Source organism: Aspergillus candidus (genome assembly GCF_002847045.1).
Source record: "Aspergillus candidus strain CBS 102.13 unplaced genomic scaffold BDW47scaffold_19, whole genome shotgun sequence".
NCBI classification, from domain to species: Eukaryota; Fungi; Ascomycota; class Eurotiomycetes; order Eurotiales; family Aspergillaceae; genus Aspergillus; species Aspergillus candidus.
Genome location: NW_020194024.1, coordinates 38,279 through 62,729, shown reverse-complemented (window position 1 = coordinate 62,729; position 24,451 = coordinate 38,279). Strand labels below are relative to the sequence as shown.

Here is a 24,451-nt window from a genome sequence, read left to right as displayed (position 1 = left end):
CTTCTCTTAGGGCAAACGGCCGTCATGGGACCCCGGTCAGCTTATCAGTGACATGAGGGGAAATGGGGGCCTTAGTAAAATGGGTCGGAGATAAGGTGCTTGGCGTGTAGTGCTTGGGCCCATAGAATACCGCATGGATCTACAGAAATAGATAGGTATAGGTCAATGCGGTAGACGAGTTATCCGCTGTCAATTCGGACGGGATTCCATCTCCGCCGTCGTTGCGAGGCTGTTATCATGAGCCTCGGCACTCTCCGTCCTTCCTCCGGGGCATTCCGTCGGGTTTAATGGAGTATCCTGAAGAATGCAAAAAAATTCCCGTGGTTACATTCTTGAAGAAGAAAGGTTCTTCCATTTATACCCGATGTTTTGTCTGGGAGTTCGTGGTGTGAGTGAAGGGGATCGACAGCTGATAAGAAGGTGGACAGGTTCACCCGAACAAGACCGTTACTTGCAGCTGGATCGCAAGAAAAGTACATCTGGAATAGACTGGTCTATATAATTCATTCAGGCAATAATCCGTACATGTTTTGCGACGTCGAAAGTACCTACGACTCACTAGGAAGTGGAGTGGAGTGGAGTCGATAGTTTGTCTACAGACAAAGTAAATAGTCAACTATGCGGAGTACTATTCTACGAACTATACGATCGGCTTTTTTTTTACGGACAGGGAGCAGTGGTAGAATCATCATCTGCTAGTTGTATACTCCGTATGTACAGCATACATCGCCCGGAGACCTCGTTGGGGGGGAGGCCAGAACAAATGACTATGTTCCCCACTGGCAGCGTTCCTTGTATGTAGACCAGCTGTTGAGAGCTGATACGCGACTAAGCAGTGGACAACAGACAGTGCCAGCCTTAAAGACGTCAACCCATAGGGTATCATATATCATAAACCATTGTATTGAATTATCTTCAGATTATATAACTTTAAGTCATCATGAAGCCCTTACCACGTCCTCCTAAACCGCTTCAACCCACCAGCCCCACCCCATTTCGCCAGCGCCATGGGATCCTCCTCCTCGTCGTCTCCATCCTGCGAGCGTCGCAGTCGGCGAAACCGCTGCGACGGCTGTCGTTGCAGCGGATCGTCGCATGACTTGCGTTGATTCCATACCTTGCGGAAGATTTGCTGCTCGTCATCTGATTGTCTGGCACGATTGTGGAGAAATTCCTCGTGAGCTTCTTTTTCCTCGTTTAGGGATTCAATCTGTTCCAAAATATTAGATGTTTTCCGTTAAGTCCACCAGTTATAGGCTGAGGCAGAAAAAGAAAGGAAGGAACAGGGAGAAGGAGAATAAGGAGTAAAAAAGGGGATGAAGGGGACATACACGAGCCAACCAAACCTCCTGTTCGGAACTCCACGCCTTCTGACATCTCCGCAGTTCAACCTCCGCAATTTCCAACTCGCGCTCCTGCTCCTCCGTCCAACGCGGCCTATCACCAACGATATTCGCCCAACCGACAGCCCGCACCGCTGCAGGGCGCCCTTTCTTGGCCGCTGTCGTCATCGCTACCTTGCCCTTGCTGCTACTGCTGCCCCGGCCACTAGTGCCGCTACTGCTCGGGTTGCAGCTAGTCTGGCGGTAGTGGCGGCTGTGGGGAGAAGGCTGCAGCTCCTGGAAGCTCACCGCTCCATGGCGAGTCCGGGGATGGTCGACATTGTCGGGGGTCGTCAACGTCACTTGAATCGAGGAGCTTTTGATGTATTCGGGGGCTTTCTCTTTCCGGGGCGTAGAGGAGGAGGACGGTGAGCGGGCGAGGTGTTTGGTGCGGGTGGGGAGGTGAAAAATGTACTTGACTGTGCCGGTGACGCCCATTGTGTTTAGGGATAAGGTGTGTGCTTTCTCAAGAATGAATGTAATGTGTATTGAGGTAGCGGTGTATGAGTGAGAGAGAGTCACTCTTTTCGTCCTTTTGTCTGGTTTTGTCTTCTGTTCTCTCTTTTTGGCCCCTCACAACGCTTGGGCTCAATCCTTTTCTTTTCTTTTTCTCTTCCCCTTTTTTGGAGATTATCAATTCCCGGCTCGGTTGACTTTCCTGTAAACTGACATCAACCTCGTGAGTATCTTGTTGCTTTGTTTTCCAGGCTCAATGATAACGTCAAGTCTGATCACCAGGGTCTTGCCGCCATCGTGGGCTCCACGAAACTTTATATCCCCCGGGGAAGAGGACCCTCCCAGACCACCCAAACAGGAAAAAGCAAAAATCAGAAGCTAAGAACAAAAGGGAAAAAGGAAAAAGGAAAGGTTGAAACCAACCAGGCCGGTCTGGAAGCCCATCCCATGTACGAGGATGTCATTCCGCCGCCCTGGCATCAAGGCACATTACTCCTAGTTAGAGCCTGACTTCACGACGGGTCCCCTACAAGCCAATAAACTCACAGATGGCCCACTCACACATCATCGTCAGACATTTCGACATGGAAGCGCTTCCGGCGTCTCTTCTTCTGCTTGGCTGGTGGCCCTCCCTTTTCTCCCTTCTCCTCGAAAAGACCCACCGTCTGTAGACGCTCTCCCTACATGGCCAGCCCAAATTGCCGCGGTGAGCGAGGTTCAGTTGAACTTCTCCTCCCCGTTGTCGTCCCAGTCGCTCAGATCTACTAGTCTGATCTGATCTATCTACTGTCTTTCTTCGTTCACTACGTGGAACCCTAGTTTCGGGAAAGTCAGGCCCGTACTGCATACAGTCCCGATGGCTAGCGGAAACGTGGCCGGTGGATGATTGATCAATCGATCTTACTCTGTCTCACGCCGATGTGTATAGACGGACATGGAATGATGTGGCAAACGTGTTCGAGTAGTCGTAGCGTTTTGTATGGCTATTCCTATAGGCTTCATCCATGTATATACTGTACGCCTATATGTCCTGGGCTCGGATAAAAGATCAAGGAAGAAGCATGTCCCCGACGCGTCTGTCTAGGAAAAATATGGTGGCAAAGTAGATTTCTCTGCTCTATATCCAAAACAGTAATCAAGCCAAGGATTCGAAAGTAGTAATTGGACTCGTGACATTCAGCACTGACAGGCCAAGCGTCGGAACCTAAACTTTGCAATACTACTAGCCAATGATAGCTTGTATTACACCTTGGAGTCGAAGAGAATAAACAGGAATAATCCTGGTCTAACACGTGCGCATCCAATGAGGTTTGAAGGTATTCACATGAGAGACACGAAGAGGGAGTCGTACATAGATCGGTAGAGCATGTCATATACAGAGGAAGAGATCTGTGGCCATCATTGGTTCGCCCACCCGCGAAATCCGAAAAAAAAAAAACTTGGAAGAAAAATAAAAGAAAAGTAGAAGGGAAGAGAAACCCAAACGCAAAGAGAGTCCATTACTTCTGTGAATACTCTAGCGGCTGATGAGATCCCATGAAAAAGCAACCCCAATCCCAATTCCAATCCCAATCATCAACGCCACGCTTCATCAGTCGTCACTGTCGCCGGATCTCAAAATATATCTCACTCCACGCGCTGTGCATCGTGTATCGTGTTCTGTGGTGACATGAATTACCTGAATAGTGGCAGTTTATCGGTGGTTTTGGAACAACATATTGCAATGGTCCATCTTTCCTTCCAATCCGATCGGGGCGAAATATTGACCATTCGGTTAGTATCTATCCTGATACACGTATGTTCCGAAGCCAGCCATTGTCTCTTAGAAGCTCTACTCCCCACTTCTTCAGTGTAAGGAACAAGTCAATTGTTCCAACTTTGATACCCGTCTGGATCACAAACGCGGGAGGCATGAGAACATGCCCTTCCTGTACAGGCAATAGGTAGTGGTAGAGTTCATTTTGATACTGTTCTACCAGTGGTTGTGCTAGCTGGCATGGCTGGAATTGTCTGATAGCTTCGAGCGCCGATTGTAGAGAAGTAGTGTAATCAATTCGATCTTACCCAGTGCCTTTCTCGGAGAAAAGGCACTGACAATACCTAGATTATTGTGTTAGCAAGCGGCAATTATATAGTATTCTATAGATTTGCACCTACTACCGGTGGATTTGGCTTGCAAATATGAAGTGTCCATCGCCATAAGTCCTTTGCATGGAGCACCCGTTCATTATGATATTATGCTGGAATATCAAGCCCAAATCAATCCGATTCGGTATTTTGGTGCAGTAGCTGTCTTGTCCTCGTTCGTCTCGTCTCGAGAATTTCAGAGAGGTATTAGTAGTGAGATGTAGAAATGAATGGCGATGAGGTTTGATCATGATGAACGCTGTTTATACCTGGGTTATAGTGCCACACACACACACACACACACACACACACACACACACACACCTGCGTTCCATTTGTCAAGTTTGTTCTTCACTCGCTATTGTGATGGTGGCTTCAAAGGTGAGTTTCATCTTATCTACGGAAGGACTTCTGCTCGAGTCAGTATATCATTGTCATCTTTCACACTAGTTGAATCTGTCAGTAGGCTGATTTCCACAATACCCTATTGATGAAAGAGAGCGTTTAAGGTTTGTTAAACAAATTGGATTGGATGGATATCTTGGAAGATTCAATAGGCCACCAGGGCCTTTACCATGCTAATATCACTCGCTCCCTTATCCAGCTAGCAGAATGTAAGGCAAAACATGTAGGTACATACAACTAGACAAGTTCCAACTCCCCCAAAGCCGCATAGAAAGAGCACGCTCAAAAACAAAACTCCACGCACGCCGTCACCCAATTACTCCATAACCTATATACCAATAGTGGTATCTCCCCTAATTTGTTCCCCAATAATAACACTAATCAACCGTCTATGCAACTCAGCTTCGCTCCACCCAATCTGACCTGTCCCCCCGGCCTGCAGGTCAGCCTTGGCCAGCTCTTGCACAAACCGGTCGATGACAGCAAACTGGCGCTCCGTGACGGGCACTCCGTGCGCTCCGCTCGACGTCCAGATCCAGTCGCCTATTATGTCCGGTCGTCCGGGCGCGGAGAAGTAAGGGAATCGCTCTGGGTGCTGTTTTGCTAGGCGGTAGAGGCGCCGGAGGAAATTGTAGTGGTCGTTGGAGAAGTAGCCTGACACGGAGAGTGGAAGCTGCCGTTCGTAGGCTTCGCCGCTTATTTCTTTGGTTGTTACGGGTTGTGGTTCTTCGATGACCTGGCTGGAGCGCCTTCGGGATAGGCTCTGTCGCGAGGGGGGCGACCGTGTGGTTGGCCGGATGGGTTTTGGTGTTGTTTCTTTGGATGCGATAGGTTGTGGCTCTTCAATGACCTGGCTGGAGCGCCTGCGAGAAAGGCTTCGCCGCGAGGGGGGCGACCGTTTGGTTTGCGGAATGGGTTTTGGTGTGTCTACTGGCTCGACGTCCTCTTCGTCGTCCACCTCTTCATCATCAAGCTCGTCGTGAGAAGATGGATTGGCTTCAGACACCTCATCCTCGTCCTCGTCCCCTTCATCAATGACTTCTCCAGCGAGAGGAGACTCGGGATGTGCAAATGATTTCCGCACAGGAGCTTTCAGCCATCCTGGCGTGAGGCTACTGATCTTTTGGAACCATGTAGATGCCTGGTTATCGCGTTCGATTGGACGCGATGGCGTAGAATGCACGTTGGACGTCTCGTGGGGCGATCGTCCCTCGGGTACCGCGGCACCCGAAATACTGCTGTTTCCGTCTTCATCGCCTTGCAGATTAGCGTACTGTAAACTTTGCTCATGTCGGGTAGTCGGGTCGATCTGAAATGCCTCGTCGTCTGAGCTTCTCTGCGGGCTAGACACGAAGTATCCGTCGGACTGATTTCCTTGCTCGGGCAGATAGTCGTTCACATCATCTCGGGCCCAATGAGGCGTTGCTGTATTGCGAGACTGGGCGGAAGATGGCCCGCGTGTAGAGGTAACGGGGCTGCTTTTCCCGTAATAATATCGGGACCGGTTGGGCGTGTTTTCTACACGGAGCAAAGCGGAGACATCGACCTCTTGCTCTCGCAGCTGTCGCACCCGGGACGGGCCCAGATTTGGGAGCTTTTCTCGTTCGTTAGCCCAGTGGGAGCGCGAAAACATCGCAGGGCTGTCAGCAGTGGATCCAGCCCGCTGGGGGCTCGACTCGGGTTCGGGACGCATGTCGTCGGCGGCATCGCCGGGCATAGGAGAGGAGCGGCCAGCCTCCATGCTGTGGTCCTGGGCTTCTTGCTGCCAGATGTCTTCAGAGCCATCATCATCCTCTTCGTAATCATCCTGAAAATTAGGCTGTTGTCGCAATTCCGGGCCAGCATCTGATCGAGGAGTCTTTTCTACATCGTACTCCTGTTCTTGGTCATTCCATGTATAAGCATCCTCCACGTCACCATTCGGGCTTGTTGGGGCAGGATAGTCGCTATCAAGAACAATGACTTGGCTCGAGTTAGCCAACTCAATCTCCCTGCTGATAGCCTCCCTCTCCCGTTGCCACTCTGCCATGCGCCGTTTCATTTCGGGGCTTGGGGAGATATGATATTGGTAAGCCGCGTCCGCTCGCTGAGGTGTGGCCCCCGAATTATGCGCCACGGCTTTCTCGGTCGACTTGCTTCTCCTGGATTTTACTGCGTCGAGTTGTGCATCCGCCCGGTATTCAACCTGTCTCCGTAACTTGACCAGCTCCTGTCCAAAGTTCAAGCCGGCCTGCAGCTCTTCTTGTGAATCAGGATGAAGGTCGTTGAAAACAAGTTCTAAGCGTCTCCTGGATGCCTCCAGCTCCAAATCTTGGTCTCGCAGAGACATTCTCGCCTTTCGAGAGCTCTTTCTTCCGGCGGTATGCCGAAGAGTATTTCCAAGCGCAATGCCTGCACGGATCATCCTAGCTAACCTGACAAGTGGTCGCCGTTCCTTCAGAGTATATGACGGCTGAACTGGAGAATCCCTTGCGGGAGAAGGTGCTGGGTATTCCGGGGCATCTTCTGGGCTTTGGGGGTCGGGCGAAATGTCATTTTCAGTAGCCGGTAACGAAAGATAGGCCGGTTGCTCGTCCATTGGCCTTAGGTCGTGCTGCATGTTTGTAGCAAAAGCATCCGCGTTTGTCTCTTTTGTCGTTTCTGCTGATTTCTGGCGCAAAACTCCATTGGATTCTCGCTCAAAAAAGGGCTTGAGAGCCCCTTTGAGCATTTTAGATTCGGCACTGATATGGTTCTTGGCCGATGGCAATGTATCGAGCGAAACCATACTAAAGCCTTCACTTTCAATGATCGAATCAAAATCTCGGTGCTCATCTGTTGGATCGGTTTTATCGGTTGGGTTACTTGGGTGGGCTTCGCCGGGGGAGGTGTTGTGCTCGCTCTCTTTCGCAGTGTCAACGGCCGTCTCCGGTGACTCTCGTCTTTCTTCGTCGGCCGACGGCGAAGAGGACAATACCGGGTAGAGGCGCGGTGGCCCCGGTGTATGGCCCGCATCGAATGTGTTTTCGGAGGCACGGTGAGATTCACGAGACGGGGAAGGCATTTTTGACGGTGTAGAGTTGAAGTTTCCATCGTTGTGCATATACCCCTGGTCTATGTGATCGACATTTGGTGTATTGAACGACTGCTCAAACGTCACCCGCGGAGAGCTCCGATCCCGGGGGAGTGGCTCATGCTCTTCCTCCAGATGATTAGCTCCAAAGGAATCAGGCATTTCCAGGCCGGTCGGAAGACCTCCATCGTCTGAATCATCATCCCCATCTGCATCCGCACCAAAATTCAAAGGACTCCACCTAGGTTCGGATATGGGCTCCGGGTGAACAGTCGACCGCGCATAATCATCTGCCAGCTCGTTTGCCTTCCCAGTTGCTTCGATCATATCCGAGTCTGGCGCTTGCTTCTTGGGCCGACCGCGCTTCCTCTTCTGCGAACCTGACGGGCCTGGGCCGGGGGTATGGCCTGGACCTGGAGTATGGCCTGGACCTGGAGTATGGCCTGGCCCCGGGGTGAGACCTGGGCCTGGGGTATTACCCGGGCTACCAGCAATCGGCGCCGGTGTCGGTGTCGCATGTAGCTGCATGTCGGACTTCCGCGGGCGGCCCCTACGTCGTCGGGGGGTTTGTTCCGAATCATCCTTGAGCGGCACTTTCGTCGTCATGGTCGTCGACGGGCGGAGACGTTTCCGTGCAGGGCTACCCTGCTCTTGATCTTCGTCTTGCGTGGCTTCGAGCGTCACCCGGAGCCTCCATGGTGTCCCATTTCCGTCGAGGGGGCCCTTGTCGGGCGACAGGGCTCTCTGCCGACCATTTAGGTTCGCGTTCATTGCGGGAGAGGCAGGAAGAAAGACATCGTCGAAGCGAATCGAATGGGCGCTTTTTGCCGGGCTGAGACTGATGCGCCGGTTACCCTTGGTGGCGGTGTGTGGGGTCTGGAGGAATTTGAAGTTCGGGGGCGACATGACGCTTTTCGGACGTGGAGAGGCCCTCATCGGTGACGAGAGCAGATACTCCGGGTCACCGGGGGGACCAAGAATGTCCGGCGAGGAGGTCCGGCTGCGCGAAGACATCATCGAATGCATGAGGTACGGGGCGGCGGGGGGAGTGAGGGAGCTGGACTCCAGGCGCGTCTCATCAAGGGAAGCCGGAGAAGGACAGTTGAACCATGGAGTTATTCGATCGAACGCGTCTACCAAAAGGAATATCTAAATTCAAGCAGAACAAAGCTTCAGGAAAGCGATCGACAGCGGCCACATGGCGGGAAACCCGAGTCAATGAGAGCTACAGATGGAATGATAAACAAGCCTCCCAATCGAGCAGCTCCAGCGATCGCGACGGTGTGATTATGTCAGCAACATCGGAGGTTTCGTTGTTCCCGACCGAAGATGTGAGACCTCAGGCCGAGATATCAGGGCCCCATCTCAGGCCGCGATCAGGCCGACTCCGGCATTGTCCAGATGCGTTGACTACCGTAACATGGATACCCACGGCATTCCTTTTCCTTTGTTCCCGTCCCTGGATCATTTCCATGGTGGTTTGTACTCCCCAAGGATCCCCAAGCAATGGACGGGAAAACTCCAAGTCAAAGACACTGGAGCCACTAGAAGAGGAGATTACCAGCCTTAACATTTCCCCGCAGTGCGCCGTCCTTTGCCTAGCCGGATCCCCCGCTGGAATTGCCCTCTTGTGGTCTAGTGTTTGGTCTAGCGGCCGCCTCTTGATTCTTACTCTCTGGTGGCTTCCCTGGCTTCACTGCTAGTGCAACTCTTGGACTGACGTTAGAGCATCATAAGGTATCATTCTCTCGAGTCACTGGCTACTACCTTTGCTCATCCATTGTTGTGAATCAGATGATCTAGTTGTGGACTCACCAGAAGTCCAACTTGGTCTCTTAGTTTATTAATTTGTTTGGGTCTATTCACTCCAACCCGTCTTGACAACCAATCGACCCTCTCTGGGTGAGCCAGTGACACAGACACCCCAGGCACCCCTGCCAGTACCAACAGATTTTCCCGCCTTAAGTTCATTCTTAGTTTGATTGCGTCTTTTTCGGATGATTTATCACTGCAACCAACAATTTTGGACAAATCAACTGGGTTTCCAGCAAAAGTGATCTGGAATCCTTAGGTTCCATTCATTTGTTCCTGTACCCGTTTCCCCACCTTGAGGTCAGGTGCAATGACAGTAGGCTGTGCCAGCCTACTCCAAACACTATATAAATAAATAGAATGGGCCGCTCCTCCACGCTCAATCAGGGATCCCCCCAGTATCTTGGTTGCTTCCGCTATCTGGTCTGCCCTCGTCGCATCACCCCCCGGGTTTTGGCCATCTACTGTCTCCTCTTTCTCGCTGTCATCTCTCTCTTGGGTGCTAGGATGCATCTCAAATCCTATCTATCCGCAGTCCTCTATGGGTTGCCGGCGCTGGCTCAGCCCTCCACTGCGCCTGCCGACTCGTCGGCTGTGGACGCCTTCAAGGTGTACACCATCAAGGCCGAGAATATCACCGCCAAGTTCATTCCCTACGGTGCCCGTCTGACCTCGGTGCTCGTGCCCGATCGCAACGGCCGGGAACAGGACGTCGCCCTCGGCTATGATGATCCCGAAGACTACGTCAAGGATACCAACGGGGACCACACTTACTTCGGTGCTGTAGTCGGCCGGTATGCCAACCGCATCAAGAATGGCACCTTCACTATCGGCGACACTGAGTACGAGGTTCCCAAAAATGAAAACGATGGACTTGATACCCTGCACGGGGGCAATGTCGGTTATGATGAGCGCAACTGGACCGTCACCGCGCAATCGGAGTCCTCGGTGACATTCACCCTGCTCGACCAGGGATTCCAGGACTTCCCTGGCGATGTGATCACCCACGCCGTGTACAGTGTGGACACCGCGGTCACCCCCGACAACCCGAACGGTCTCCCCCAGTTGACCACCAAGCTGATCTCCGTGGCCCTGACCGAGTCCACGCCCATCATGTTGTCCAACCACATCTACTGGAACCTCAACGGTTTCAAAGAGAAAAATGTCCTGAAAGACACCTTCCTCCAGATGCCTCTCTCAACGCGCCTTGTCGCCACAGACGGCATCCTGATCCCCAACGGCACGCTTCTGGGAGTTGATTCCTACGACGGTGCCGCGGACTTTACCACCGGGAAGTTGGTCGGTCAAGACGTCGAAAAAGCCGTCGGGCTGTGCGGCACGGATTGCACGGGCTACGATAACTGCTGGATCGTGGATCGACCTCCCCAGCAGGTGGGCCCGGCCTCGTTGGTCCCCGTTCTCTTCATGAACTCCAGCACCACCGGCATCAGCCTGGAGGTGGCCACCAACCAGCAGGCGGTCCAGATCTACGCCTGCGTGGGACAGAAAGGCAACATCCCGATCAAACCGTCCCAGGCCAAGCGCAATAAGGAGGAAGGGATCGATGGCGCCACGGCGGTCAACAAGTTCGGCTGTGTCGTCATTGAGCCGGAGGGATGGATTGACGGGATCAACAACCCCGAATGGGGCCAGCTGTCTGATCAGATCTATTCCCCTGCGGGCGCTCCGGCTATCAATTGGGCCACCTACAAGTTTGGTGTCGTTTAGGTTGTGGGATGATTCTGCGATGATCAACCAATCTATTGATTGGATTTAATTACTTTCGACCTGTCAGCTGTCCTACATGTCCACAACCAAGTACCCCAAGTACATAATCAGTACTAATGCCACCTCTCATTTGGTTTTCCTTGCAATGTACGGAGTAGACAATGATGATGTAGGCAGATAAGTGATCGTCATTGTCTTGGCTAAAAGTTGATCAACATTGTCATATTCATGTAATATGTGTTACTCTCTCACGGGAAACTAAAACGCCTCTCCAGCTTGCACTTCGTAGTATTTTGATTTTTATTAATCGATCTTTCTTTCTTTTATTGTTTTTAGGTTTTTTTTTTTCACCAAGCTGAAGTCAAGTACAAGCTCCCAAATAGGAAACCAGCACTGAGGCTAAGGGCGGATCTACATCGGGCCGTTGCACCTTGGTTCTCCACGGCCACCACCACAACAACACTCATGTAAACAACCATCTCACTCCCTAAGAGGATATCTACCATTCCCGCCGCAGGTGCGGGGCACATTGATGGTTTTAGCGTAGGACTATTGAAATCTTTCCAGATGGGGATCCCCGGGTAGGTGTATAGCCACGTTCTTCTTCCAGCGATGTTACATTCTCGTCAAAAAGGAGAAAACTCGCCATTATATATATCTTTCAGTCTCACCCCATCCAACAAAATCGCTAACAACCAACCAACAGACTCATCAATGCAATTGGTTCGGGAGAGCGCATATCCCTATCTAAACTAGCCATCACGCATTTTGAGCGAACGGCAAGACCAATTCGCGTGGCCGTGGACATCTCCATATGGCTGTTCCAAGTCCAAGCCGGTCGGGGTGGCCGGAACCCAGAGTTACGGACGCTGTTTTACAGGCTGCTCAAATTCCTTGCTCTTCCCATCCATCCCCTGTTTGTATATGACGGGAAGGACAAGCCCCCGTTCAAAAGAGGCAAATCCGTCTCCGGGCGGAGTTACGGGAGTGCCCCGATCATCCGGCTCTCCAAGATCCTAGTGGATCTCTTCCGATTCCCTCGCCATGAAGCACCGGGGGAAGCGGAAGCCGAATGCGCCCGTCTGCAGAGCGTTGGTGTTGTTGATGCGGTGATGACCAATGATGTCGACGCGCTGATGTTCGGCTCGACTTTGACTATCATGAATTTCTCCAAGGAAAGCGGGAGTGGGAGCGGGGCTGCAACGCATGTGACTTGCTACAGTCGTGGTAACCCGTCATCTCCGGCTCATGTTAAGCTTGGCAGCCCTGGCATGATCCTATTTGCGATGCTCAGCGGAGGCGATTATCTCCCGTCTGGGGTGCCCAAATGTGGTAGCAAGCTTGCGGCGGAAATTGCGAACGCCGGGTTTGGCGAGGATCTCCTTGAGATTCTCAATTCAGATGGGGATCAGGTCGATACGAAACTTGGTGAATGGAGGGAACGGCTCCAGTATGAGCTCGAAGAGAACGAGAGTGGTTACTTCCAGACCAAACACAAAGCCGTTCGGATTCCAGAGACGTTCCCGGACAGACAGATTCTGTCATACTACGCAAAGCCTGTCGTCTCGGCAGCAGACAACATAGAAGGCTTACGGCGGCTACTCGTGGACTCTTGGGATCGGGAAATCGACGCCACAGAGCTGAGGATGTTCACCGCCGATACCTTTGAATGGAATTATCGCTCTGGCGCACGGAAAGTGATTCGACTACTGGCAGAACCTCTGGTCTTGAACAGGCTTCGTCTCCAGAAGGGACCGTCGGCTTTCTCGCCGGGCGCCGCCAGATTGTCTGGCAGCAGTGTTCCCATGCTGGAAAAGATTTACAAGAGTCGCACGAGCTTCAGCAACGACGGGCTCACAGAGTTCCAGATGGATTATGTCCCCATCGACGTTGTAGGACTGGATCTTTTAGCAGAGGAGCCAAACCCTCCTATGCCTTCTCAGGAAACGACGATATCGGGCGACGAAGAGGAGGAGGCTGACGGCGACGGCGAGCCCGTTATCCAGTCTCCTGTCAAGAAACGGGTGACGAAGCGTTTCGACCCTTTTGCCTCGGAAAAAATCTGGGTTTTTGAAGACCTGGCTACGATAGGGATCCCTGAGGTGGTACAAAAATGGAAGAAGGAACAGTACGACAAGGCCAACGCTCCGAAAAAGCCAAGAGCACGAAAGACAGGCCCTAAAAAGAAAGGACCCATCGACGCGGGGATGAAGCGGGGAAGTATACTGAAATACGGCACCCTCACGAAAGAGAAATCGGAAATCGCGCAACACAAACACACAAAAATGCTCGAGGAGGCGGTGTCAACGGCAAGCTCGACAAAGCATAGCCCGCCGAACTCTGAGAGTGTACAGAATTCATCGGGTCATGATGTGTATGTCCAACAGTACATGTCCACTTTTCCAGAATATCGGTGATTCAGCCGATTATCTGACGTTGTCATGCAGAGATTGTTCCCGTGCATGTGACTCCCCCTCAAAGGCCACCCGTTCTCGGGGTTCAGCTAGGCGTGGAGCAGCAAGTCTAGACAAAGCTCCGGATCGGGAGGCTGATGAACCTGCTGTGGATCCCTCGCTGAAACCCCCTTCGCCCGCTGCGCGTGTAGAGGAGAAAAGGAGGTGCCGTTCAACAGTCAGCCGTAATGATGCAACCGCGCTACCCAACATGGAAGAGACTACAGCTTCGCGCCGCTCAGAACGGGCGAGACGCCGGAACATATCCAAGTCTAGTGAAACTTTGAATGCATCCCAAACGGACGAGGTGGTATTTTTAGGATCACAGACCTGCGACGGCTCTCAGGCACCTAAGGAAAAGCCTCGGACTTCACGGGGTCCCAAACACTCTTCCAAGAGATCAATAAGCACAAAACTTCCAGACGATGCCTCCGTTCCAAAGGACGGGAAATCCAGCCCGCCCACATCACCTGAGGATGATTCCCCGCTATCTGAGAATCTCTGCAAAGCGACTACGACTGAAACAGAGCGGACAAATCCAAGTAAAAAGGAAACGAAAGCAACAAGCGCAGCCTCTCCATCAGAGAAGGGAAAGAGCCTCAAACCCAAACCAGCAACGCAGGCCCAAGATACACCAATCAAACCAGACTCTGAAATACACCAACCTCCTGAGAATCTCCGAGTCACATCCCACGTTGACTCGCCACCGGGGAAGGGAACCAAACCCAACCCAACAACCCAGGACCAGGATAAACCAAAAAAACCAGACCCTGGAATCCGCCAACCTGAATCCCACGGAGTTCCCTCCCACGTCGATTCAGTTATAATATGCAACGGATACTGGACAACAGAAGATACCCCTACAACTGAGCTGGCCTCAGACGACAACGTCGCCCAAAAGCAGAAGATTGATTCTCTTGGCGTTAAGCGCATTTCACGCGTTAGTGTCATTGACTTGCGTTGAATTTTGCCTTGTTTTTGACAGGTTTCGTTTGATGTTGGAGATTAGCATTGTCTTTTTATATACTCTCTTCCTGACTGCATTACTGCATTCTGTTTGGACTGAATAGTGGATTGAGGCGTTGGTTGAATATCTACCTACCTACCTATCATAGACTTCGGGATGGATAGTCCCTAACAAACATGTTTTAAGCACCAAGCACATACATAATAATAGAAATACATTACAGTGCCACAGACACACCGGCGATATAGATACAGAATATTAAACCTCTAAGTTTTCTAATATATGTAGCTATGAATGAAGTAAGAAAAAAAAATACAAAGGAAAGTAAGCAAGCTGTCTATGGTGGTAACTTGTTGAAATGTTCCCTTTCCTTGATCCAGACAACGTAGGAGGTAGGTAGGTAATGGGTGGATCGGGAGGTGAGGTGGAGAGGAGAGGAGAAATGATGATGCTATTGTGGCATAGGAATGGTAATAATAGACAAAGTGATGGAGGAGTTGAATAACGGTGAATGATGGGGGAGGGGAGGGGAGGGGAAGGAAGGAAAGATCAATATAGGCAGCGGGGTTGAAGTGTTCCTGACAAGTGACGATAGAAGGATGATGCTATACAAAGGAAGTGCCGATGAGAGAAACAAGCGGGAGAGGGTAGAAATGCAGGGAAGAAAAGCAAGAGTAGGTATATCCAAGTTGCCCTACTAAGTCAACGGCTCACCCAAAAACCTTCAAGAAACCCCACAGTCCAATACCACTCAGAACGGGGATCGTGAAGTTATCGTCCCAGCCGAAGATATCAATGAATTCACTGCCCGCGGCCACCAAGCCGGAAACAACACTCATGACGCCGAGCGCCAACGGACCGGTGACCTGGCCCGTGGACGTGCCAGTCTCCCAGCCGAGGAGGCCCTTGACGCAATCCGGAAGGAGGTTGATACGGCCCGTGAACATGAAGGACCCCTCAGGGTCATTGGGGAAGGCCCCGTAGTAAGGGACGAAGTAGCCCCAGAAGGCGGCGGCGGTGACGACGCCGACGACCCAGGCGCTGAAGGTGCCCGCGAAGCTCTTCCCCTTGCGCAGGCTGAACGTGTAGCGACCGTAGAGGCGGCCGAAGGTGGACGCGGCGGTGTCGCACCAGCTGAGGAGGAGGACGCCCATGACGCCGACGTCTTTGGGGAAGAAGCGTAGGACGGCGTATGCGCCGGCCAGGTACCAGATCACGCCGTTGTAGCCTGCGTACTCTGTCTCGCGCATGAGCGCCCCGAGCACCTTGGTGTAGAATCGGTTGAACCTCTCTGAGCGGTGGCGGATGACATCTGTTGCTGCGATCGGGACCAGGGCGGTCATCAGCCACGGGGTGATCTGCGATGTCTGTACCCCGCGGCTGTACAGGTGTAGGGTAACGAATCCGATTGAGACGTGGAGGGCTTTCCGCGGGATCTCGTGGCGATGGATGAAGTTACGATAGCGAGTGTGGAGCGGGATAAGGCCCATAGGGGACGGAGACCGGGAGATGTCAGGCAAGGCGCCGTCGGCCTTTGCAGAGAGCGGGGATAGAAAGCCGTTGGAATCCGCTTGCTTGTTGGTTTTTGCTTCAGGGCTCTTGACGCGCTGCATGGGGTTCGATCGGCGCTGACGCTTTCGCGGGCTTAAAGGCGTGGTGGCCGGGCTGCGCGATCGTAGCCGCGAAGACCTGCTCTCTGCTCCTGATTCACCTGCGATCTCCTCCGATACATTCCCTAGCTGTCGGCGCCGCGCCGCAGAGCGGGTCATGGGAGCCGCATAGTTGTCTTGTGAGCTCGATCTGCTATCCGAGGGCGCAGGGGACGGCGAGATGACACGAGGGGTCTCGGGGATTGCATTGCGGGAGGACATGTCGACCGATCTGAGCGACAAGGGTGGAAGGCTTGGAGGACGGACTAGCCCGTCAAAGGGCTTCTGAGGGAGTGTGAAGATACTCGAGGCAAAAATGCCATAAAAGACGGAACTGCCGGCTTCGTTCGACGGAATCGTGGGCGGTTAGGTAGGAATAAGCAGGAGAACCTTTCCAGACGATGAAGATCGTGTAGTCTAGCTAGGTATGCAAAGAAAGTTGCGCCAAATCACAGGGATAAGATCAGCAGAGAGCCATGCATCACGTAGGCGATGATTCCTGTAGAAAGGACAGAGTCGCTAGTGCTGGTTAGTTTCCCTTGTGAAAGCTGATGTCGCATGGAGACAGAAGGCCGGCCTAAGGCGCCCGTTCCTCCCGCCGCACATGGGGTCACGTGTGGTCCGGCAGAAAAAAAGCTCACCGCCCCGATATCTAATCGCCGATCTTTCTGATAAGCGTTTTTTTTCGTCCGGGAAAATATTGGTTTTTGACTCGCATTCAAGGAGATACAGAGGGTTATAACCACTTCATTCCTCTCAGTATACTATCATGGCCCCTAAGCCGCCATCTGGCACGTCTGCCAGAGCTTGGGATGGTGTCAACCCCCCTCTGTCGGATTGGGTGCTCGACGCTGTCTCATCTATGGGCTTCACCCGCATGACGCCCGTCCAGGCTTCTGCTATCCCTCTATTCATGGCGCATAAGGATGTCGTGGTGGAAGCTGTCACTGGCAGTGGTAAAACGTTGTCGTTTCTGATTCCCGTGGTGGAGAAGCTCTTGCGACTCGAAGAGCCCATGAAGAAGCACCATGTCGGGGCTATCATTATTTCTCCGACGAGGTAAGGTTTCCTCTGCGCCATGGTCACGACCCCACCGATGCTGACTTTCTGTTCGCAGAGAACTTGCGTCTCAAATATATAACGTGCTTACGTCTTTACTCGCCTTCCATCCTCCGTCCGCCGCTGCGATCAATCCTCCCGAAGACGGCAATGCGCCGCGCCAGAAACACTCTGCCCTCAAGGTCGTCCCGCAACTCCTCCTCGGAGGCTCGACTACCCCAGCGGAAGACTTGAGTAGCTTCCTGAAGAGATCGCCGAACGTGCTAGTGTCAACCCCGGGGCGGCTGCTGGAGCTCCTCTCGTCACCCCACGTGTACTGCCCGCAGTCGTCGTTTGAAATGCTGGTCCTCGACGAGGCAGATAGGCTGCTGGACCTTGGGTTCAAAGAGACTCTGCAGAACATTTTGCGTCGGTTGCCGAAACAGCGGCGTACTGGGTTGTTCAGCGCTAGTGTCAGTGAGGCTGTGGATCAAATTGTCCGCGTCGGTCTGCGCAATCCCGTCAAGGTCATGGTCAAGGTTAAAGGAACAGCAGGAGTCCAGGATAAGCGCACACCAGCAAGGTTAGTAAAAGCCCGGTGCCATGCATGCTCTCAACTTCCCCAGCTAACATCCAAAACAGTCTACAAATGACCTACCTCACTACTCCCCCTAGGCACAAATTCCTCGCGCTAAAGCACATCCTCACCTCCATTGAACCAACCCCCCAAAAGACGATATTCTTCGTCTCCACCTGCTCCGGAGTGGACTACCTTTCCGCAGTGCTCCCCTTAATACTGGGCGACGACGTATCTTTAATACCGCTCCACGGGAAACACCAAGCCAACGTCCGCCAAAAGAACTTTACCCGCTTCATCAACTCCCCCACCCCAGCAATCCTCCTAACGACAGACGTCGCCTCGCGCGGACTAGACATCCCATCCGTGGACCTAGTTGTTCAAATCGACCCCCCTTCCGACCCCAAGACCTTCATCCACCGCTGCGGTCGTGCCGGCCGAGCCGGCCGCAGAGGCATAAGTGTCGTACTCCTCCACCCCGGCCGCGAAGAAGACTACGTGTCTTTCCTAGAAGTCCGCAAGACGCCCGTCGCGCCGTTCCCCCACCCCATCGCGATCTCCGACGCCGAGGCCGACGAAGCCACAGACACCGCCCGCCAAGCGATCCTCAAAGACCGCACCCTGCACGATCGCGGACAGCGCGCCTTCGTCAGCTGGCTGCGCAGCTACAGCAAGCACCAAGCGAGCAGCATCTTCCGCGTGTCGGACATAGACTGGGAAGCCCTGGGCAAGGCATGGGCGCTGCTGAGACTGCCCAAGATGCCCGAATCGAGGGAATTCAAGGGCGATCGCACCCTCGGCGTCAATGTCGAATGGGACAAGTTCGCTTACAAGGACAAGCAGCGGGAGAAGCAGCGCAAAGAGGCCCTCCAGGAGGCAGCCGAGGCAGCCGCCAATCCCGAATCCAAACCCCCCTCCGAACAACCGTCCAACAAGCGACGAGCTAGCGAGAGCGTGGCCTGGAGCAACAACATCGAGACCAAGAACAAGAAGTTGAAGAAGCGGGAGATGAAGCACGCGAGGCGCGAGAAGGACCGGTGGGAGGCTATGAGCGCGGAAGAGAAGCAGCAGGTTCTGGAGACAAGGAAGATGGTCGAGGATATCAAGGCGAAGAATGATGAGGAGAGACGGCTTAGACTCGCTGCTGCTAAAGCTGGTGGTGAGAAGAATAAGGCTGGTGATGATGGGGAGGAGTTTCAGGGGTTTGATTGATTGATTGATTGATTGGATTGTCTTTTTTATTTGTATTCTACCTTACCTACTTCCCATCTGTCTGTCGCTGGTGTATTTGCCCAGCTAGGCGCCGTCTTGTAGATATTGAAAACATAAGGTGGTCTTTAGTGTTGCTTGTTTCTATTGTCTCCCTTGGTCAACTAAACGTTGATTCTGCATACGGCATAAGATGTAAGGGTTCATCTCATAATCCTATTCATATTCCAGCCAGGACACCATCATACTTGTGTGTAACAGGCGTTTTCCGTCTAGCTCACAATGCCGATATCGAAATTGCTACAATGCATGAATCTCGATCATTGAAATCAAAGCATCCGAAGATCAACTACATACCTTCAACACCCGCAACTTCCAAAGTGAGGACAGAACAGTTATCCCATTAGTCTCGCTATATTGAAGATGGATGGATACTACGGACTTGAAAGAATTGAGCTTGAATGTATCCCATTAGGATCTAACGCTAAAAACGCAAATCAACAAATGCTGTAAATAACACCTTAACGCTCATGCAAATCCAGGGATGACCCGATTGTATCACAACTCCAAAGCAAGTTCCATACACAAACAAGGCGTCTTGACCGCAGCGGGACTTGCCAACTCCATGCGAAATGATGGAGGGGGGCCGCCTAGGCCAGCGGACAAACAGAAACCAAATCGCATGAAGTCAAATCGAAAGTAGAAAAGCAAAGCAAAAATGCAATGTGAAAAGCAAAAGCAAAGTGAAAAGTAAATGCAACATGAAAAGCAAAGTGGAAGCAAAGTAAAAACAAAAGCAAAATCAAAAGTGAAATGTCCACGGCACACTAAACAATCAAGTTTGGGCTTCTTTCCACCGCCGCACACAGTTCCCGATAATAGAAGAGGGGGCAAGTCGAAGGGCCACAAAGTAAACGAAAACAAAACCAAATCTCCACGGCACATCGAATAATCAGGTTTGGGCCTCTTTCCACCGCCACACACTCCCCTGCGACAGAAGAGGGGGTCAAGTGGAAGGGCCACAAAGTACTGGAAATAAGATGGCACACAAGGAGATCACAGAATGAACATGACAGACGCAACTAACGCAACTAACTTTCCACACAAAAAACACAGCATCTCATTCAACATTTCGTGCCTTGGATTCCTCGAACGCCTTCAGGCTGGCGTTGAAAACAAGGTAAGCTCTGTCGAGTTCGGCATCATCCCAGATGCTGGAGAGAACATCGAGAGATTCGGGTTGGGTGCCAATGCTGTCGACCAGGCTTTGTGTTTGCGGCCAAACAAGATTTCGGAGATCGCCAGAGGGACATTTTTCCAAGAGCCATTTAGCGTCACGAGCGAAGTCATCGTCTCCGAACGCATCGGCTACAACTTCTTCTCTGTTGGCGAGGGCGTCGGGGGTGGCAGTCAAAGGGCTCGAATAACGACTGGTGGTACGAAGACCACTGGGCGTTTTGGGCTTGTATTTCTCTGCTCGAGAACGGACTCTTGCAAGAGCTTCTTCGTCGACTTTGGCGGGCGTTGACGGGCCTGCAGGAGTCGACGGAGCTGCGGGTGTTGGGCGAGGAGCTTGACGAGCAGGGGATTGCACACTAGAGAATCGGGTTAGTACATTCTACCACGAACAAAAGGATATCATGCTACAATACCTTTCAGGCTGACCACTAGCCTTCACGGGGCTGGGTCCAGCTGACAGTGGACTGGGGGCCGGGAGGCTCATGGGAGAGTTTGGCCCGCTCAAATCACTGTCGTCTGAAAACGTATCATAATCAAGCTGGAATGTGCCCTGCAAATTGGGGATGAAGCCCGGACGTTGTCGTGGCTCATGAATGGTATCGACGTGAGAGGCAGGGGTGGGTGACACTTCGGGAGAGGCGGATGCACCGCTCATACCAATAAACTGTTTTCCACGGTAAGGATCAGTCGCGCGAGCTCGCGATCTAAGTTTCGAAGGTGTGTCTTCTGGGCTCGCGTCGAATCTGACCTTTTTCGAAGGGTGGTGTTCCGAACCAATGGCATTGCGGACGATCCCTTTGCTTAGTCTGCCCAACTGTCTTGGTTCGGTCTGAGGCATTGTCGGCTCAGAGGTCGGGTTTGTCTCATCTTCACTGTCAGAACTGTAACAGAAGTAATCCATGTCCATCCCGTAGCTACACCCCTTTGGATTTGGAATGACATCTGGCGAAGGTGAACGCTTGCGCTTCTTTTTGGTCGTCTCGTCGACCTTCCGGGGTGATCTTTCAAGGTCCTGATGCCCTGATGTGGTGGGCACCGATTCCTGGGGCACCGATTCCTGGGGCACCGACACCTTGGGGACTGACTCCTTGGGAACTGATTCCTGGGGGACTGATTCTTGGGATACCGACTTTTCCGCCGGCTGTCCTTCTGGCTGAGGTGGAGCTGGAGTAGTCTTAGGAGTCTTTTGGATATCTCCAAGATAAAGCGATTTGTCCATGGGGGCCGGGAAAAGAGAGTAAGACAGATTGCGTGGCCGCTTCGCCGGCCGCCCTTCGCTCGTCGATTGCTCACTCAGACGACGGCGAGAATGAACCTCGGGGTTGGGTACAGAGGGAACGGACTCAAGGGGCAGGGTACGGACTATGCGTTCAGAGGACGGCTGGGGTGGTACTATATACGATGAGCAATCCACTCGCCATATGGCGTGGTGTACAAAACTGGATATAGACATACCTGGTTCTTGCCTCTCAGGGGACCGACCAAGTCCTGGTATGAAGCGGGAGAAAGTGCGAGGCACGGAGCTGAGCAATCCGCGGATGTTCCAACCCTGTTGCCTTTCGGGAGTGGCCGGAGGTTCGGGCGCCGCTGGTTCGTTCTCGGGATGCTGGGAGTCTGCCTCGGACTGTTCCGCTTCGTATGCGATACTTGCTTGGGAAACTTCAGGGAAACGGTTCAGTGGAAGCATTTCCGCCGCCCGGCGGTCAGCCTCTCTCTGGGCTATAAGCTGTGGGACGCGGAACAAGGTCTTGTGGATCCGTCCGTCTCTTTCCACTTTCCGGCGTAGAAGTCTCTCCGAGTAGGGGGCGGCGTTCGTAGTCAGCCGACGAGAAAGGGGAGTGAGTCGACGGGTATGAGGCGTGCTACCCGGGGGGCCCAAGTTTCGGCGCTTGTTTGCGGCTGGCGTTTCAGGGGCACTGCGATCGTCGTCGCTGGTTTCGATATGGGGTCGCTTCCTGTTGACTTTTTCCTTGGTTAGCGTTGCTTTCTTGCTGTGCTCCTTGGTCTTCTTCGGCTTCTTCGCGTGCTTGGCCTTCTTGGTCGTCTCCACCACCTTGGATGGTGGATGGGAGGCGCCCAAATTGGGCAGACGGGGGACATGGGACCAAACTTCAGCGGGAACCATCGCTGCCTTGGAGGCAGCCAAGAGGGACGCCGATGGTCTTTCGAGGCCCTCTCTTTCGGCCCAAACACTTGAGCCGGCCCTGGGGCTCATCTCTGGCCCCTCTGGAACCGGAGAGAGCACAGCCAGGGCACGTTTGGGCGCAGAACGCCGGACTGGGGTCCTACGTCGCGCCACAGTCGGGCGGAGTGGGGGGCCTGGTGTCAATTCAGGCTCCCCCTCCAACGCCGCTGGAACCAACGGCCCCTCCACGATCGGCCGTCCTAGATAATAGGAGGCCTGGCCCAGCTCGAAAATCGAACGCGGGCTATCTGCGATGTGTCCTAAAGGGGAAGTCCTTTTAGGGATCGATGAAGAGGCCTGTTCAGCCACCCAGTTGCAGTAAGCGTCGAGTGTCGGAGTGTGACAAACTGGGCGTTCGCCGTCGAAGATCGACGCGAACCGAGGGGCTTGAACAGAGTCGCCTGAAACTGGAGTGAGGGCCTGCAAGGTCTGCCCGGCAACAGGAGAATTTGAGACACTTGCACATGGGGACACACGGGCAAGATCACTTGCAGGCTCCTGCACTGTTTCAGGACGACACGCTGGTACAGCGTACGACTCCGTCGAGGGAGCAGGCTGAGGGGCGGGGCTTGGCAGAGAGTCCTCAAAACTCAACCTGGCAAGACTCCCCGCCAAGTCATCTGCTTGGGCGTCCGCCTCAGTCTGCTCCTCTCCGGAGCCCATAGAGGTCGTAAGGGTCGGTGCAGCAGGCTCCGCCGTGATAGGCGGGCTAACGGGCGCATGGGTGACTTCTGGCACTGCTGCAGCCGATTCCTCCGGTTCCTCTACGGTTGGTTCCGCCACGACGGGGGGCTCAGAGGTGTTTGGGGCCGGTTGCTGCTCCAAGGCACACTCCGTGACATTGCCGGCATCGGGTCGCTCAACTCTCGCAGGAGTCGGCTGCGGCGAACCACTGACCGAAGATTCTTCGGCAGCTTCTTCCATGGCAGATATTTCGGTTCTGCCCGCAGCCGACTCCTGCTCCGCGGCATTGGCGACATTGGGTTGCTCGACTCTCGCAGGAGTCGGCTGCGGGGGAGTACTAACCGGAGATTCTCCGGCAGCTTCTTCTGTTCCGCCCGCAGCCGACCCCCGCCTGTCGTGTAGGGATAACATCTCCGCTATACTTGCCGCGAGCAAGTCGTCTAGCTCGGGGTCGGGGCCGCCAAAAAGTGCGTCGATGTCTACATCTAGGCATTTCGCGCCCGGAGAGAGCGGCGACCCCAGAGAGATGGGCGACCCCGGAGAGGAGATCGGCAACCCCGGAGAGGGCCGCGACCACGGAGAGAGCGGCGACCGCGGAGAGAGGAGCAACCCGATGGGCTCGGGTTCAGGGTCTGTAAGGAACTCCTGCCACGGAGTTCCGATGGTTCCCGCAAGACTCCCAAAGACGGGGCTTGCGTTCTGTGGGGGAGAGGGAGGGGGGGGAGGGGAGAGATGGGACCTTTCGGGGGAGGGATGGGACCTTTGGGGGGAAGACTCACGGCCAGATGAACTTGGTTCTCCCAGGGGGGCACTACCTGAGCCTGTCGATTCGACTACTTCGGGAGCGTCCTGTTGGGTATCTGGATCAGGTACCTGCGTAGTTTCCGGCGTGGTCTCGGCAGGCTTTTCGGTTTTGTTGTGTTGTGATTCATGCTCATCAGAAGATTGCTGCTCCGCCTTGCTAGAAGTACTTTTCGTAGTGCGCTTGCGTTTTGATTTAGTGGTTTGGGGGGCCTTTTTGGGAATTGCCTTCTTAGTAGAACGCCCAGCTTTTGCACGTGTTGTGGTTTGCTGCGCGGCAGGTTGTGAAGATTCAGAAGGCTGCTGGGAAGTACTCCTGGTTGATCGAGTAGCAGATTGTGATTCAGAAGGCTGCTGGGAAGTGCTCCTGGTGGACCGAGTACGACGGGTAGCGCCCTCTGTGTCAAGGGAAACGAAGCCGCCAGGCGACGCTTGCTGTGAGCGAGTACGCATCTCGGCTGTTTGCCGTCAAAAGGGCGGTTGAGTTTCGAGCAGAGTGCGACGCGAAGGGGAGAAGTATTGAAAGATATTCTGTATCGCGAGATAGAGCCTCAGTGTGTTAGCAAAGGTGTCTGAGACTGTGTGATAGAAAGATGAGAGATAAAACTGTGGTGGTTTGATCTGAAAGTGGGTGGAAATGGGTGTTTGTAAAGAGTGTGGAGGAAGAGGATGTGGGAGGGAAAAAAA

The 24,451-nt window shown here is 53.3% G+C and overlaps 9 protein-coding genes across 9 annotated transcripts; 4 read left to right on the top strand and 5 right to left on the bottom strand.

The window, feature by feature from the left end:
- Positions 1-949: 949 nt before the first annotated feature.
- BDW47DRAFT_125300 (uncharacterized protein) lies at positions 950-1,820 on the bottom strand (the record flags this gene model as incomplete). Its single annotated transcript, XM_024816361.1, has 2 exons — positions 950-1,210; positions 1,332-1,820. The coding sequence occupies 2 exons, from the start codon at positions 1,818-1,820 to the stop codon at positions 950-952; spliced, it is 750 nt and encodes a 249-aa protein (XP_024672471.1).
- A 2,688-nt stretch (positions 1,821-4,508) lies between these two features.
- Positions 4,509-7,808, bottom strand: BDW47DRAFT_104875 (putative AT DNA binding protein). Its single transcript, XM_024812432.1, has one exon. The coding sequence runs from the start codon at positions 7,747-7,749 to the stop codon at positions 4,699-4,701; it is 3,051 nt and encodes a 1,016-aa protein (XP_024672470.1). The 5' UTR covers positions 7,750-7,808; the 3' UTR covers positions 4,509-4,698.
- A 1,933-nt stretch (positions 7,809-9,741) lies between these two features.
- On the top strand, positions 9,742-10,962 carry BDW47DRAFT_117215 (aldose epimerase family protein; the record flags this gene model as incomplete). Its single annotated transcript, XM_024815048.1, has 1 exon — positions 9,742-10,962. One exon carries the CDS (start codon positions 9,742-9,744, stop codon positions 10,960-10,962), a length of 1,221 nt encoding a protein of 406 aa, XP_024672469.1.
- Positions 10,963-11,472: 510 nt separating this feature from the next.
- On the top strand, positions 11,473-13,379 carry BDW47DRAFT_131316 (crossover junction endodeoxyribonuclease; the record flags this gene model as incomplete). The annotated part of the gene is made up of 2 exons (XM_024817284.1): positions 11,473-11,543; positions 11,669-13,379. Exons 1-2 carry the CDS (start codon positions 11,530-11,532, stop codon positions 13,377-13,379), a joined length of 1,725 nt encoding a protein of 574 aa, XP_024672468.1. The 5' UTR covers positions 11,473-11,529.
- Positions 13,380-13,471: 92 nt separating this feature from the next.
- Positions 13,472-14,259, top strand: BDW47DRAFT_104869 (uncharacterized protein). Its single transcript, XM_024812431.1, has one exon. It carries the CDS (start codon positions 13,841-13,843, stop codon positions 14,240-14,242), a length of 402 nt encoding a protein of 133 aa, XP_024672467.1. The 5' UTR covers positions 13,472-13,840; the 3' UTR covers positions 14,243-14,259.
- Positions 14,260-14,694: 435 nt separating this feature from the next.
- Positions 14,695-16,569, bottom strand: BDW47DRAFT_104868 (diacylglycerol/polyprenol kinase family protein). Its single transcript, XM_024812430.1, has one exon. The coding sequence runs from the start codon at positions 16,251-16,253 to the stop codon at positions 15,093-15,095; it is 1,161 nt and encodes a 386-aa protein (XP_024672466.1). The 5' UTR covers positions 16,254-16,569; the 3' UTR covers positions 14,695-15,092.
- A 168-nt stretch (positions 16,570-16,737) lies between these two features.
- On the top strand, positions 16,738-18,981 carry spb4 (ATP-dependent RNA helicase SPB4). Its single transcript, XM_024818513.1, has 3 exons — positions 16,738-17,090; positions 17,149-17,652; positions 17,712-18,981. The coding sequence occupies exons 1-3, from the start codon at positions 16,801-16,803 to the stop codon at positions 18,856-18,858; spliced, it is 1,941 nt and encodes a 646-aa protein (XP_024672465.1). The 5' UTR covers positions 16,738-16,800; the 3' UTR covers positions 18,859-18,981.
- Positions 18,982-19,311: 330 nt separating this feature from the next.
- Positions 19,312-19,887, bottom strand: BDW47DRAFT_22905 (uncharacterized protein). The gene has a single exon (XM_024818511.1). The coding sequence runs from the start codon at positions 19,798-19,800 to the stop codon at positions 19,414-19,416; it is 387 nt and encodes a 128-aa protein (XP_024672464.1). The 5' UTR covers positions 19,801-19,887; the 3' UTR covers positions 19,312-19,413.
- On the bottom strand, positions 19,888-22,370 carry BDW47DRAFT_22915 (uncharacterized protein). The gene is made up of 3 exons (XM_024818512.1): positions 21,550-22,370; positions 20,508-21,486; positions 19,888-20,450 (listed from the first exon to the last, which is right to left on the bottom strand). The coding sequence occupies exons 1-3, from the start codon at positions 22,307-22,309 to the stop codon at positions 19,976-19,978; spliced, it is 2,214 nt and encodes a 737-aa protein (XP_024672463.1). The 5' UTR covers positions 22,310-22,370; the 3' UTR covers positions 19,888-19,975.
- Positions 22,371-24,451: the final 2,081 nt, after the last annotated feature.